Source organism: Ammospiza caudacuta, chromosome 4, assembly GCF_027887145.1.
Source record: "Ammospiza caudacuta isolate bAmmCau1 chromosome 4, bAmmCau1.pri, whole genome shotgun sequence".
NCBI lineage: Eukaryota > Metazoa > Chordata > Aves > Passeriformes > Passerellidae > Ammospiza > Ammospiza caudacuta.
Window position 1 is genome coordinate 34,921,387 of NC_080596.1, and position 14,377 is coordinate 34,935,763.

At 49.1% G+C, this 14,377-nt stretch overlaps 1 protein-coding gene across 1 annotated transcript in view; it reads left to right on the top strand.

Moving 5' to 3' along the window:
- Positions 1–14,377, top strand: part of SHROOM3 (shroom family member 3) — a 110,093-nt gene that overhangs the window by 78,545 nt on the left and 17,171 nt on the right. Inside the window, exons 3-4 of the mRNA XM_058803760.1 lie at positions 5,629–5,757; positions 13,145–13,276. Of these exons, the coding sequence (XP_058659743.1) occupies positions 5,629–5,757; positions 13,145–13,276 (261 nt within the window). The remainder of the gene's footprint in view (positions 1–5,628; positions 5,758–13,144; positions 13,277–14,377) is intronic.

Genomic DNA, 14,377 nt, shown 5'->3' on the forward strand with positions numbered 1-14,377 from the left:
CTTTAATTTGCCTTCGAACAATGGCTTGTGCAGGTAGGAAAGCACAAGCCTGTCTCCTGGGAAATATATTTTCTCTTTTGGGATTGGCTTATGGCACAAAGATCAGCTCTAGTAATCCTGTTTTACCAGATATCAGGATAGATGTGCTTGTGATGTGTACAGAAAATGTGCATTAAGTAGTCCTGTTTCTTAGAAGCAGCAGCCAGCAGCACTGTGAATGGGTTTGGGTTGTGTGGGTTTTTTTCCCTGGGTTTTACTGACCCATCTGAATCCTAGGCATGGATATTATTGTTTCTACTTGAGAACTTGGACCTTGCTGCAGATCTCACGGAAGAATGCCTAATTCAGTCCCAAGATTCATGAGCTCAGTGAGCCTTACTGAGATTTGAGAGGAGTCTTGCTCTGCTTATGATGAAAATGTGCTTCCAGGAGTTACACAGGTGGAGCCTGTTGCGTTTTGGATTCATGAACCATTCCTGAATTCCTCATGTGTCTAATTAAGACTGTGGAGTTAAACCTGGCTGTTCCCCATCTCAGGTGAATGTTTGTAGTCACAAGCTAGAGCTTTTACGCAAGGACTGAGACTTTTTCTGGCAAAGGTTTTACAGGTTATTAGTGTGGGAGGTTTTGGTGCAATTTATAATTTTTTTTTCATGGTAAGTTTTGTCCACACGTTTCCTCCTGGTCTTGGTGTGGCTCGGGGGTCCTGTGCGCAGAGTAACAAAACAAACCTGTGCTGCTAGCAGGAGAGCACCTGGGCCTTTGTGCTGTGACACAGGGACACTTGCAGTGCAGCTCAAGGAGATTCTGGGAGCGTGACAGAGCTGTGGATTACAGGCTATTTCTGGGCCAGCCACAGGAGGTAACAAAATAAGAAATACGTCAGCACTCCAGTCGGAGCGGGAGGATCTGCCCAGCAGGACAGTGACAGCCAAGGTGGGTGCCTGGCATGGGTGTGGTGTCTCCCTGCTCTGCATCCCCCTCCTGACAGCAGGGAGCAGACAGGAGGGCTTGTCCTTTGCCAGGAGATAGATGGGCACTGCCGTGGAGATGCTGTTTGCAGCCCCAGGAGCTGTAATTCCGGCTGGGCAGCTGCTGAGAGCTTGCTTGAGGGATGAGGATAGCCAGAGGTGAGGCTGCCCAGCTCTCCTTATGTCACTGGGCTGAGCTGGGCATCTCAGGCTGCCCTGTGACATTGTGTAACCTGGGGTGCTGTGAGGATAAACCAGCAGCATTAACCCCTCTGGCTCCTTGCTGCCTGTCGCAGCCCAGTTCAGCTTTGTTGGTGCTTCTCTGTATTTTTGTGTCTGTGATGTGCTGTTGGCTGTTTCTGTAGTGGAGGGGGGTTTCCTCTTAGGTTCTGATTTAAGACAAAGGGAAGAATATCAGGAAAAGTCTACAAATAGCTGTAGAAGTTGTAAGAAGAGTTCCTTGCTTTAATCTCAGTTTCAGAAGCATCACTGTGTGAGCACCTGTGTTTCTAGGATGGCTTTTAATTCTGTCACTGGTTACAAATACTCCTGTTCATCCCAAATGATTTAAAAATGAGAATTTAATCTCCATCCTCTCTTCCAGAACAACACTGGATTTAGAGGTAACAAAATACTAAAAATTACCAAACCTGTTAACATTTGGGGATTGGATCCTCTGGGACTCAGGCCATCTATTACTGTGGCAGCAAATCAGGTGTTGGCTTAGACTCAGCAATCATGGCTCCAAGAGGAGGAACCATTAAAATATACCTATTCTGAAAAATTTTTAAAAAATTAAATTATTTTTTCCCATAGTTCCAGGTGCTGCTTGTGGCGCACCTCAGGCATGTCCTAGGACTCATCCCTGGAACTACAGGCAGCTAAGCCAAGAGTGCAGGATGGTAGTGCAGCCAGAAGAACTGTAACACTGTTGTCCTGGAAAATAAATGCTATGAGCAGAGAAAACTTCCCAAGTTGGGTTTGTGCTGCCTCCCTGTGCAAAGTCTGTCTCCTCTCTGGGAATTACAGCCAGGCAGCTGAGCTTGCATTGCATCATTTCCTCAGTGAGAGCAGTGATTTATGCTGCTGCCATTACTCAGAGAGCTATTGTTATGAAACATGGGCTTTAATTAATTAAGAATATGATCTCTGCAGACTCTGATAATTGTCAGGAGAGCTGCTGGGCAGGGGCACCCACCCACACTTTCTGTCCAGGCTGACTTTAGAAAACTGATCTGTGCTGGAATGTGAAGGTTGTAAATAAGGATAAGGAAGACTGAAGAAAGTGAGGAGGAAGAGCCAGGAGCCCCAAAGGTTAAGATAAGTGCTGTGAAATGTTCCAAGCATGCAGGTAACAGGAGGTCAGCATGGCAAGCAGATAAGGGGCCAGAGGAGCTCGGAGTCAGCCCGGCTCAGAGGCAAAGGATCTCCCAAAAACAGCAACCGAGTTCTGCAAGGGCTGTGGCAGCTCAGGAGACGTCCAATGGCAGCAGCTGGCAAACCAGTCTTCTGGGGAGTTGATTAAAAAATAAGGCCACCCATGTGTTCTTGAAGAGCTCTGAGGAAGGTGGTGAGAAGGAGCGAGAGTTTCACAGATGCCTGCTGTAGAAAGGCTGTGCTGGCTGTGTGGGGAGAGATGGATGTGGGGTCAGGAGGTTCTGCCTCTCTTCTGGAGGGGGCACTGAAACTTGTGAAGGAGGTTTTCCTTGAAAAAAGCCCTTAATCTCTAGCACTGTATTCTTTCACTGTCAAGCAAGCAGCAAGGAAAAAATTCAAGCAGGCCATATTTTTAGATGAGAGAAAAGCTGAGCAGAGTGTCCTCATGGACATGTGTGGTATTAAATACCAAAGGCAGCATGGAAGCAGCAAGTATAAATAACAATTCGTAATTAAACACGAACTTTGCAGAAAAGGAAAGATTTCAGAGGCAGCTGCCAGCCTCAGGTGGGAGGTAAAGGAGTTTTAAATAGACTGTGTGTGCTGGGTTTCTAAAGCTCTCTCCCACTTGAGAGCTTTAGAAACAGCATGATAACAAAAGGAACAACTGCAGGCCCCTCCTTGCCAGGGATACTTTTTGGCTGTGGAATTGTGAAGCCCTTTGAAACATCCCAAAATAAAATGCAGCCCCAGGCTTTAAGAGCATCCCATCGGGCTGGGCGCTGCCACAGGGAGCTGGAGCTTCCAGAGAGGGGCCACTCTAAGGAGAAGGTGTGAGAACAGCCAAGAGGAAAGGTAGGCCCCCAACAGCTTTGCGCAAGAGTGGCTGTCTCCATGTAATGGTGGAAGAAGTGTCTTTGCAGAGATTAACACCCTCCTGGTTGTTAGACCTAAGGAGCTGCCTTCCTTAGGAATGCCGTGGCAAATGCTCTGGGCTAAGCAGCCAGGTGAGGCAGAAAGCTGCAAGGGCAGGACAGGTGTGGGCTTGGGGTCCTGTTTGGGGAGGTGTTCAGCTCTGCAGCCCTGGCTGGCCTCAGCTCTTCTCCCTGCCCTGCTGTCACAGGGACTCCCCCTCCCTCCCCTCTGGCTGTGCTCTGGCCCTGAGGTGGCTGTGCTTCCCAGGTGGAAGGATCCTCATCTCTTGTGTTCCCCGCTGGGCCTGGTTAATGTTATTTCTGGAGTGGATGATTAGTTTGCCTTGTCTTACTGAGCCTGCCATGCACCACAGAGCTCTGCAATTACAGTTTTCTAAGAGGCTGAGGAAAAACTCTGTTGCATTTCCTTGTTCGCCCAACAGCACCTCGGGAGCCCATTGAGACAGTAATTAAGGTGTCTGTCTCTGTGAGGTAAAGCCCAAAGTGATGCATGCTGGAAGCAGGGGTTGCTCCTGTGAGGGGGAACACCCAAGCTGCCTCTCCTCCCTCCCTCCCTCCCTCCCTCCCTCCCTCTGCTTGGGGCTGCCCCTGGAGGGTCAGGCTGGGCAAAGGCACTTCTTCAGAAAGCTCTGCTCACAGTGGAATATAGGGTCTGTGGTGTCTCTCGCTTTCTCAGCATCCTTCAAAAGCTGCTTTCTCTTAAAAAAAAAAAAAAAAAAAAGAGTCCAAGTGCTGAAAGATCTCTAGGCTGTGGTGCCCATCCATGCCGGGGGAGCTGTAGGCACTTACTGCTCCTTTCTATCAGTTCTTCAGGCTCTTGATGAGTCTTCTCTTGGCCCAGGGGCAGTTTCCCAGCCCTACACATTGTCCCCCAGCTCCCTGAGAGACACTGGCTGCATGGAGGGCGTGAGCAGCTTTGCCCACTGCCATGGTGTGGCCTGGCACAGCCAAACTCTGTTCTCCAGGAAACAAGCAGGGAAGCACAGGGCTCTGTCCTCCAAACGCTGAAGCTGTGAATATGTTTTGCTCACAAAACTGTTAGACATGTTTGTAAGGATAAATTGTTTATATGCAATCTTTTAAATCCTCATCTGTCGCAGGCCTTCTGTCCTTTCCATGTCTTGCAGTGAAATCTCCTCTGGAAATTGGTAATTTTTCATGGTAAGCTTGGTGAGCTAAGAGAAATAGAGCATTTAAGGATATTGACTCTTCCAGGGCTGCAGGAAAAGAGATTGTGCTCCTGGTGTACAGTGAGGCTGGAATGGGAACAAGGAAGGGAAACTTTCCATTTTGATCAGAGGCTTGACATCATCTCAGAGAGGAGTGGCAGAGACAAAGCAGGACGGGATTTGGCACATGGAAAGAAAAGGCAGCCAAGGCAGGATTTGGGGTAAAAATCGGGTGAAGATGAGCAGGGTGAGCAACAAAAGGCACTCCTGACAAGTCGCTTTCCCTGATGGAGGTGAAAGTGCTGCTGGCATCCCCGCTGTATCTCATCCGCAATGGGAGGCTTAACATTCCTGCCTGGCACGTGGGGGCGCGGGGGAGGGCCCGGCCGGACACACAGACGGCCGGGCTCTCAGCGGAATGGCATCCGAGCCATCTCAGCCATCCAAGGCCCCCGATGCCGGCATGTGGGCTCAGCGCACACTGAGAGGCAATTGCAGCTTATGCCGGGCCAGGGAGGGGCGCAGGGAGCCTTTCAGCCCCGCTTTTATTCGGCTTGGAGGCTCACTGAGCGAAATCTCAAATCCCTTCTGCACTGCAGGGCTCAAAATTGGAGCAAGTGGGAATAGTGGAGCCTTCCAGAGGAAAGGAAGGAGCTGAAGCAATGGTTACATTGTGTTTTTGTGACTTGGAGTGGGGTAAATATGTGTTTGCTGACTTGGTGGAAATATCAGCAGAGGTGTAGGACAGGTTTGTCCTTCTCCCTCTCACTGTGTGGAGTTTTCTCTTGGCTTTTCTCTTGTGTGTTCAGAGCAATCCCTGAGCTCTCATAAGGTGGTTACATGTGGAAAAAGCGTATCCCACAGTGGAACCCGTGACTCCATACCTGGGGGTTTAGTGTCCCCAAATGCAGCTGCAGGATAATGAGTTCTGTGCCCTGTGTACTGAGCTAATCTCACTCCTGTGTGTCGTGGGATTGGGCAGCTCCTCCAAAACACTCGTGAGGGACGCTCGCAGAGCCAAGCATTGCCCAGAGTAGAGAAAAACAAGGATACACATGACCTGATGCCCCTGCCTCGCCCTCTGGGTCTGTGCATTGCCGTCTTTCCCAAAATCCTGTTGGCTAAGGGCTGAGGTTTTGCGTGCTGGTGTTTACCTGTCCTTGCTCTCCTTTGCAGGGACACCCATGCAGCACAGGGATGCTCAGAGCTGTCTCCCAGCCCGCTCAGCCTGGGCTGCGTGACCACTGACTTCCAGCCCAGCAAAGCCACGTGGGCAGCAGGAGTCAAGCTACGGCTGAAGACCAGGTGAGAATGTGTTTGTGTGTGTCCCTGAAGCCTCTGCAAAGGCAGGGTGGAAAACAGTTACTGCTCTGGCTGCCTGTATGCTTGAGGGGCACTCACAGAGAAGGAGTGCTGAAATTTCTCCTTAGGAGCTTTTGTCAATGCTGGTAAAGGTCATCAGAAATGCTGAACCCAAATATCTCCACACAAGTGGTGTTAGTCTTCTCTGACTTCCCAACTTCAGGTGCCTGCCATTCCAAAATCACCTGGCTTCTTCAGAGTCTGGGTGGTTTGGTGGGAGTTTGGCATTCATGACTTTTGAGCACCCGTCTGCATCTTAGAATGATTAAATGTATTCAGAAATCACTTTGCTGAACTGCTCTGGATTGGCTGGTACTGTGGCCAAGCTTCACTCCCCTCCTTTGCCCATGCAGTTTAGAACCAAGTCCTACAGCATTTACTCAGGCAGAGCTTTTGCTGGCATCAGAAGAACCTCTTACATCAGTCAGCTATAGTCTGGGTGACCTCATAGATTTTTGTGTCTCAATCTTGTGAGATTTGTTCTGTGAAGCAGAAGCAGTGGCTTTTATTTGCAATATTGCATTTGGGTCAGACCTTGGCTTATTTGAAGTCAAGAAGCTACACTGATTTCCTGGAGCTGGTGGAGCTGTGGCCCAGTGCCTGTGAGTGAGCAGCTGTGAAGGGAATTCCACATTCTGATTTTATCAGCGAGGATGCATCTCTGGAGCAACCTCCCTGACCTTAGTGGAGGTGCTCCAGCTTCTGGCCACTGTAGGCAGTCATGGATGCTGACCCTGGCCCAGCCTTGGATGGAGCAGATTTTAGAGGCTGAAATATCTCCTCAAGCTGATTTGTTGAGAAGTTCATCTTTGACTGAGGAGTGGGACTCGGCATTTCCCCAGATTATGTCACCCACAGGGAATTTGGGAAAGGAGCTCCCCTACATCCACCACCTCCCTATAACGAGTCATTCACCATATGCCCTCTGTAAATTCTTCTTGCCCAACAGTTTAGAACCAGATCTTCACAGAAACTCCAAAGTTTAGCATTTCACTTGGATAAATTTGCCTTTGGGTGTAGAGCCCAGTGTTTAACTTTACTTTTCCAGCAGCATTGGAAGCTGTGGCTGCAAATCTCAGTTTGACCCGGGCTGGAGCTTTAGTTACAGACAGGAAGCTGCTCTAATGTATAAGAATGTGCCTGTGGGAGGGTGTTTGAGACTCAGCAGCCTTTGCTTTGGCCCAGGCAACGGGTGCAGTTCCCTGACACATTTGACTCGCCCTGTTAACCCACCAGCTGCGTGCAAGTACCTCCACATATCCTCCTGAAGGCCCTGCTGCTTCTGTCCCATTTATGGCTCCTCCAGGAGGACTTGGATGTGGAGCCCACACTTGGATGTGGAGCCCATGAGCATTGCCTGTGATTTGTAGCCCTGTAGCTCAGGGGAGAGCCCAGCTGCTGCCTGGAGCCTTGCCCTGCAGATCCCCTTGGTTACCTGCCCAGCCTCATTGTCCACGTTCCGTTTGGATAATCGGGCTCACGGGGCAGGGTTCCTGCTGCCAGCCACCCAGCTCCTCCTAAGCACTGAAAACACATTCCTTCCTTTGTTTCCAAGTCTCTCTTGTTGCAAGTTGCTGTGTGTTGGGTATCAGGCGGTGAAAGAATCTAAGCTATGCTTGGGTTTCTGTCTTTTTAACTAATTTACTGACTGGAGAAGAATGAGAAAAAATTAATTGAATTGAGCCTGTGGGGCCGGTTTATCAGTCTGGATAAATCAGTGCAGCTCTGAAGAGCTCTGGGCAGGGAAGCCACTGCAGGCTCTGGCTGTTAGGATTTTCCACACTTGCTCTGGGAGAGATAATGTGAATCCCTGCAGAAGACGGGGAATAATAGGATCCTCCTCAAAGACTCTAAGTCAGTTAGCTGCTTCTTTTCCATGTCTGTTCTTTCTTTCTCTTTTTCCAGTAAAGGAAGCAGAATAAAATTACAGAAAGAAGAAAGTTGCAGAGAGTCTTTAACCCAGTGCTCTCCTGCTCCTCATTGTATGCATGGTCTAGGTACCAGGCTGAAGGCTCTCCTGGCTTCTCCATGTCCAAGCTGCAGTCCTGTGAGAGATGGACTATCTTGGTGGCAAGTACCTCTCAAAATAGAGATCTGAAATACTCCTCGTTTTGAAATTTAAATCAAACTCTGATGCTTGATAATGCTGTCTTCAAAATAGAAAGCTGTCAGAAGATCCCAGTACAACAGAGTCCTTGAACTCAGTAATCAGGAAGAGTGAGGTTTGTGTACATCACCTCTGTTCCTGTTGAAACCTGTGTCTGGTTAGTGTCAGGGAATGCCATGGGACCCTTTCTTTGTGTAGGGAAAAGTCCTCAATCTAAATATTGCCTGTCAAACCCGTGCTGGGGTGAAGGGAAGATGGAGCTGCAGCCCACAGCCTGGCTGCCAGCCCCTCACTCTTTGTTTCCTTTGCTGGACACTAGATAAATGCCTCTTTCTTGGATAAGACAGCGTGGGGGTTCCCAGAGATATGTGATAACACAGAGGTGTGACTTGCAGGACCAATAATCATTAATTACAATGTTTGACTGTTCCTAAGTTCAAGGAAGGAGCGCCGTTGCTCACAGCTGCCATCACCTCTGAGCGATCCCAGCACTTCCATCTGCAGCCTGTGCCTGGGGGCACTTCAGTCAGGAAAAGCCTGCATGAAAAAATCTGTCTCTAGATCCACATGGTTGTCATCTCTGCTTCCACAGAGGGATTTTCTCCCCAGTGGTATGGTGGGGAGTTTTTTCCCAAAGAGTTTCCCAAAGGTAGGAATTCTGAGAAGAAACTTCTGATTCCCTTCTTCAGAGATTTCAGGGAGATTGGTACCTGTCTCCCAGTTCCCAGATGGCACCCAGGGCATGGTCTGATGCAGCCCAGACATCTTCAGTGATGTTTGTCAAAGGGGAAAAACAAATGGTGTCTGACGTGTCAGCTGGAAACAGCACACAGGCACAGGAGCTGCAAAATGAACATTTTGTGGAAAAGCAGGTTGTGTCCTGGTATGAGAGTATTGAGAATATTGACACATTTCACCCAGCTGCTCTCAAGTGAAGGGTTTTTCATGTGTTTTTTACTCAGGGAAAGTTTTCATCTGAGCATTGAGGGGTGGGCAGTGTGGGCGTGATTCTCCCTTTCCCCTGTGGATGAGGAGACACTATTGGCCAAGATCCATGGTGTGAAATAACATTTCATAGACTTCAGGTCTTTCTAATGAGTCTTCTTTCTTTTTAGTCAAAATTGCGAAGGGACGGAGCTCACTCCACATCCTTTCTGCCCCAGAATTTACCAGAAGGGCTCAGTGAGCCTAAAAAGAGAGATTTAGTGAAAGACACACCAAGCTGACGCCATTCTGGTCCGACTCCTTTCTAATTGGCCTCGTCTGTTCTGCTTATTTTTAGAACCATGACTGAACCTTAATTAAGAGCGACGTTGCTTTGAGTAGATTGTGGCCTCGCTCTGTGGAAATCCTAATAGGCTTCTGAGTGCTTTACTTCTTCCTTCATCTCCTGTCTCCTGCCTAGTAGATGGACAGAGAGGCTGCAGCCACGTTTGGATGTCTGGAAAACATCTCCTTGTCATGCTCCTGCTCCTTTAGCAGTGTCTGTCTTGGAGACAGGTCTGTCCCAGTGAGAATTCAGATGGTTGTTCTGCTTTCTGTCGGTGCAGGTGCACACTCACCCTGGAAGGAGGGTACGGGTGAATTGCTGGGATCAGGATCTCTCCATGTACAAAGATCCTGCTGCTGCATGTACAGGATATGGCTCAGGATGTAGTGCCCCTGCCACGTGGATTTTGTAAGGTTAGGGTTATCACCAGCTTGAAATCTCAACTGCAGTGAGGATGACGTGGTAAGGATGGGCAGCTGCCCTCTTGGCTTTCTCTCTTGTGACTCAGTGCCTGGGATCAGATCCAGGAGGCACCAGCTCTGCACTTGCATCCAAATCTTTCATTTCTCCTGCAGGAGGAGGGTCTGTGCTGCAGGGCCCCCATCCCTTCCCACCTCCCCACATGATAGGCTAGGCCATGGCTGTTCCCTTCCAGCTCCAGCAGCCTCCCACACAGCCACCTGGCTGCAGAGCTGCTGGGGGAAGCACATCCACAGGGATTGTGGTTGTGAGTGATGGCAGAGTGACCTTCTCTCTTCTCTGCCCCATCCCATCTGCCCTGGACACAGGAACACCAGCTGCTAGTCAGAGCCATCCCCTCAGGTCATGGAGGTGTGTCCTGGTGACCTCTGCTCCTGCCTGGATCCGCAGGTAGATTCTGCTTTCCTTGAAAAGTTTTGCAGTCTTTATCTTCAGCATTCCCTGTGTCTGCTGAGGAAGGGTTTGGAGCTTGTGGGGACAGAGAAAAATGACCGCAAGGTCAGTGGTACAAGAAGCATTGTTCACAGTTCTCTCTTCTAAGCCACCTGGATGATGTTTCTGATGGATGTGAGAATGGTGAAAACAACTCCCCAGGAGCTGTGTGGGAGTAGAAAAAGATCAGTTTATTGGGGCACTGATGACCCTGAGTGGCTGATTAATCAGCCACAACATCCCTCTCTGGCTTTCACTTATTAGCTTTCTAAGGATGTGGAAAAAATGCAAATGGAAATTTGAAGAAGCTGGGTTGTTTGCTTTGGTTGAGGATGGACTGCACCTCCTGAAGGATGCTGGGCTTGAGGTACTTTTGAACTTGCAGAGCACTCAGGTTGTATGTGTACTCCAGAAGTGGCAAGGAACAGTACGTGAAGAACAGCAGTCAGACTGACTACACTCTCCTGGATGTTCTCAGTTTGTGACCTTGAGGAGAAGATAACCTTTCAGTTAGACTCTGAAGAAAGCCTCAGATGCTGATTCATCTCTAGAGTTAGTGCCAAAGTGTCTCTGTAAAGTTCCATTCCTGTTTTGCATGCAATATAAAGATAATCTCCAGAGATTACAGAGAAGAGCACACTCAGCTCCTGCCAATAAGAGCGAGCTGCAGAGCTGTTCCTGGGGAGGGCCTCAGGGATATGAATGTGGTCCCTGCAGCCCAAACTGCTCCCAGTGTGCCAGACTGTAACTGAGGAGCCTCTGCTGGCCTGGGTGTGTTTCCATCTGCAAACACTGGGGCCAGCATAGCAATGGGCAGCTCCCAGATGGCAGCAGCTGGATGAGATGAAAACTATCCCTTTCCCTTTGACTTTCCAGTCTCCAGTGTGAGCTGGCAGTTCCTGGTCTGTAGCCTGGGTTACAGCTCCATTCGGATGCCAGCCTTGCATCACATCCCACTGACTTCTCCAGGTATTTTCACTCCCAGGCACTTGTCATGATGCCAACCTGACCTGGATGCCCAAGTTATCTGATCACTGCAAGTATCCATGAGGAACCAGGAGTCTCCTTTTCCAGCCTTGGCATTTACAACACAGGGATCACTTAGTCTGTTATTTGAAGAGGATAATTTTTTGGTAGTAAGGCTGTCCAGACACATTCACAAGTACAGTAGAGAATATGTAAAAGATAAGGTGATGAGGTTGGTTTGTTATTGTTGTTAGTATTACAGTTCTGCAGTTTTAGATCCTACAGCCTTCTGTGCCAAAGTGTCACCTGTTGCTCCTGGTTTTGTTGCAGGCAACTTAGCTGCCCCAAAGTAATCCCAGTTAAAGATCTAACTGGTTTTTTGTCTTCATTCAAATCCAGCATTAGCTGCTGCATTTGCAGGTTGTGTCATTCTGCCAGTTGTCTGGGATCAGTCAGGATCTGCCACATTTCCAAGACAGGGTAGGTATGGAAACAGTGCAGGGTTGTCCCACACAGAGCTGCTAAGCTGGTACCATTTGTCTTGTGACTAAAATTCACAGCTGTGCACATGTGGTATTATTAGAAGGATATCAGACAAAAGAGTTAAAATACCTGTGGCTCGGATGATTGGCTACACAGCTCCCTCACTGTTTCTACTGATCAAACCAAGGGATAGCACATGCCTTGCACAGGATCATTCATTTTCCCAAGCAAAAAACTGGTGCTGATGGCTTGTACTCCACTAAAGTATTTACAGTCTTTAAAAATCTGCAGAGGAAAAGGTAAGAGTGTGAGTTACTCTTAATAAACATTTTTGTCAACTTCCCATCTGGCAGTGTCCAGGTTCTTTGTTTTCTGGGCAAGGAGCTTAGCAGAAGAGCTCTGTCTTTAACACGCCTACACACGAAAAGGTAAAGTGGTGTTGGGTTCAGCTTGTCCTTTGCAGACCTCCAGTCCAGTTTCCCTTAAGACAATCCTGCAACAAGAGATGTTAAAGAGAAAAGCATGTCCCTTGCAGACAGTGAGGAAAAACCTCGCACTTGTAAAATCTGTATGGAAGAAATGCTGGAGAAATGGCCCTGCCTCTCACTCTCTGTCTGTGCTTTTCCATGCTGTCCAACATCAGCAGGTGCTGATGTTAACTGATACTAGGAAAGGACCTGACCCTAAAAAGCATTTTTAACGTTTTGCACTTTCCTGTACTGTTCCTTTTACCAATCTTAGGCAGTGCTCTCAGTGTCTGTGTGCCAAGGGCATTTTAATCTGTGTACTGATGTGTTCAGGACATGCTGTGCTGTGGATTTTTCAGTGAGACAAAGACTAAAGATGTGTCATATCCTCCTCTTGCATTTATTTAGTCAGAATTGTCCTGCAGGGTGTCACGTGTCAGTAGGACACAGGTCCAGGGCTGCTCCTCACTTTCCCAAGGAGAGAGTGAGAAATTGTGGAAATGAGTGCTAGAGCAAGGGAGAGAGATCCCTCATGGAAAGCAGCAGGAGGATTAAGGACATGCCCAAAGGCTGGGGCAAAGGAGAGTCTGTGTGGCCTCTTCAGGGGATTCGATCCCTAATCCCCTGCTTTGACTTTCCATTGCACCACTCTGTGCTTTAAATAAGGTGTCAGTGGGGCTTTTTTCCCTCGGGGCTGACAAACACAGGCCTTGGTGCTGGTGACTGAAGGCACCAAAGGGCAGCTGTGCCAGCGCCACGCCTGGGGACACACCCTGGGGACAGCTGTCTGCCGGGGTGGATGCGAGGGACACACATTGCTGGCACTTGGTTGTCACGTCCCGTCCTGCATTTTTAGCAGCCCCGAGGAGAGATCAAAAGTCCCTTTGCAGGCTTCCACCCCCTCATGGCATTCAGCGACTTGTGCAAATCCCAGAGGGAGCTGTTGTAGCAATGTGGGGACATTCACACGTGGTTACTGTGGGACTTGCTTGGAATGGACAGAAACACAGCAGGGGAGCACAAATGAGCACAAGCAGTTTTAAATGGTGGTGTTAAGTTCACATCCATCTTCCTGGGGAGAGCTGGCCTGTTGCTGATTTGCAAACCCCTTCTGCTTTCACCTAGGCGGAGTGAAACTCCAGGCCAACCTCACTCCTGGCGTTCCAGCAAACTCACGGAGAACCAGCCCGATCCCAGCATGATGCAAATATCTCAGGGTACGCTTGGCACCCCTTGGCATCAGTCCTACCACTCCGGGTAAGTACTGCACAGCTGGTGAGGGAAGGGAGGGGGCAAAGGTGTAGTGGGAAAATGGTACCAGTCACCTCCATACACCTGGACAGGTTTATACACAGCCAGGGTTCAGATCAGAGTTAGGAAGGCTTCAGTTCCTGTTTGGTTTCCCAGAAAAGGGGCTTTGTTTTCCTCCTATAAGTGCTCTGTGGGGTGATTAGCAGCTAGGAAGTCCCCCTTCCTACAAAGATGGGAGCCCACTGCCAGGATGGTGGTAGAGCTCTCTGTGGATGATCTCCCATACAGAAACACAGCATGGTTTTTTCCCCAGCAAAGGAACAGAAATCCAAAGTCTAAATTGGCCTATTGAACAAAAAGGAAGAAAAGGGTGTAAGTGGCAGAAGCTGTCAGTGTAACAGAGCAGCCAACAGTGCATTAGCAACAGTGCTGCCAGGGTGAGGAGTTCAGGGAGGGATTTCCTGCTTTGGCAGTGGCTTTCTGCAGGAGTCAGCTCTATCACAGCTGAACGTGCAGGGCAGCTTGAGGAAGGACAAGTTTAAATTCCGCCCTTGAAAGATTTTACCCAGAGAGGCAGAAGGGTTTGAAACCCCCCATTATAGACTCTGGGATTGAAACATCACTTTCTTCTACTGGCTAGACTGATCCTTGGCAGAGGAGAGGAAAGAGAAAAAAGAGCATTAAAGAAAGAGAGGAGATGGTTGCAGAAAATAAAGCGTGTTGGTCTGTGGCCTCAGCACAGCTCATGCTGGAGCACACTCCTTTCCCACCGAGGGGCTTTGCTTCCCAGGCAGCTGCTGGCAGAGCCTTTGGCAGCATGGCTCTGTCTCCTGGGTGCTTGAGAAGGAGCACAGGGAACATCTAGTGGCCAGCTGGCTGGGGCTGTGCTGGGCATTGCCAGGGAGATGGTTATTTGAATCCAGTATAGAGTGGTGCATTTAAATGAGCAAACCAGTTTTGTCCTGAGATTTGCCATATCTCTTCCTGCCCGTGTTCCTCTGCATCTCTCTGCAGAGCTGCTGTGAGCAGGCTTCCTTCTGCCTTTCCTCATCCTTAGCACCCTTCTCCCCTGGGTCTGTCACTTGTTTGGGATGTGATCTGGAGCCA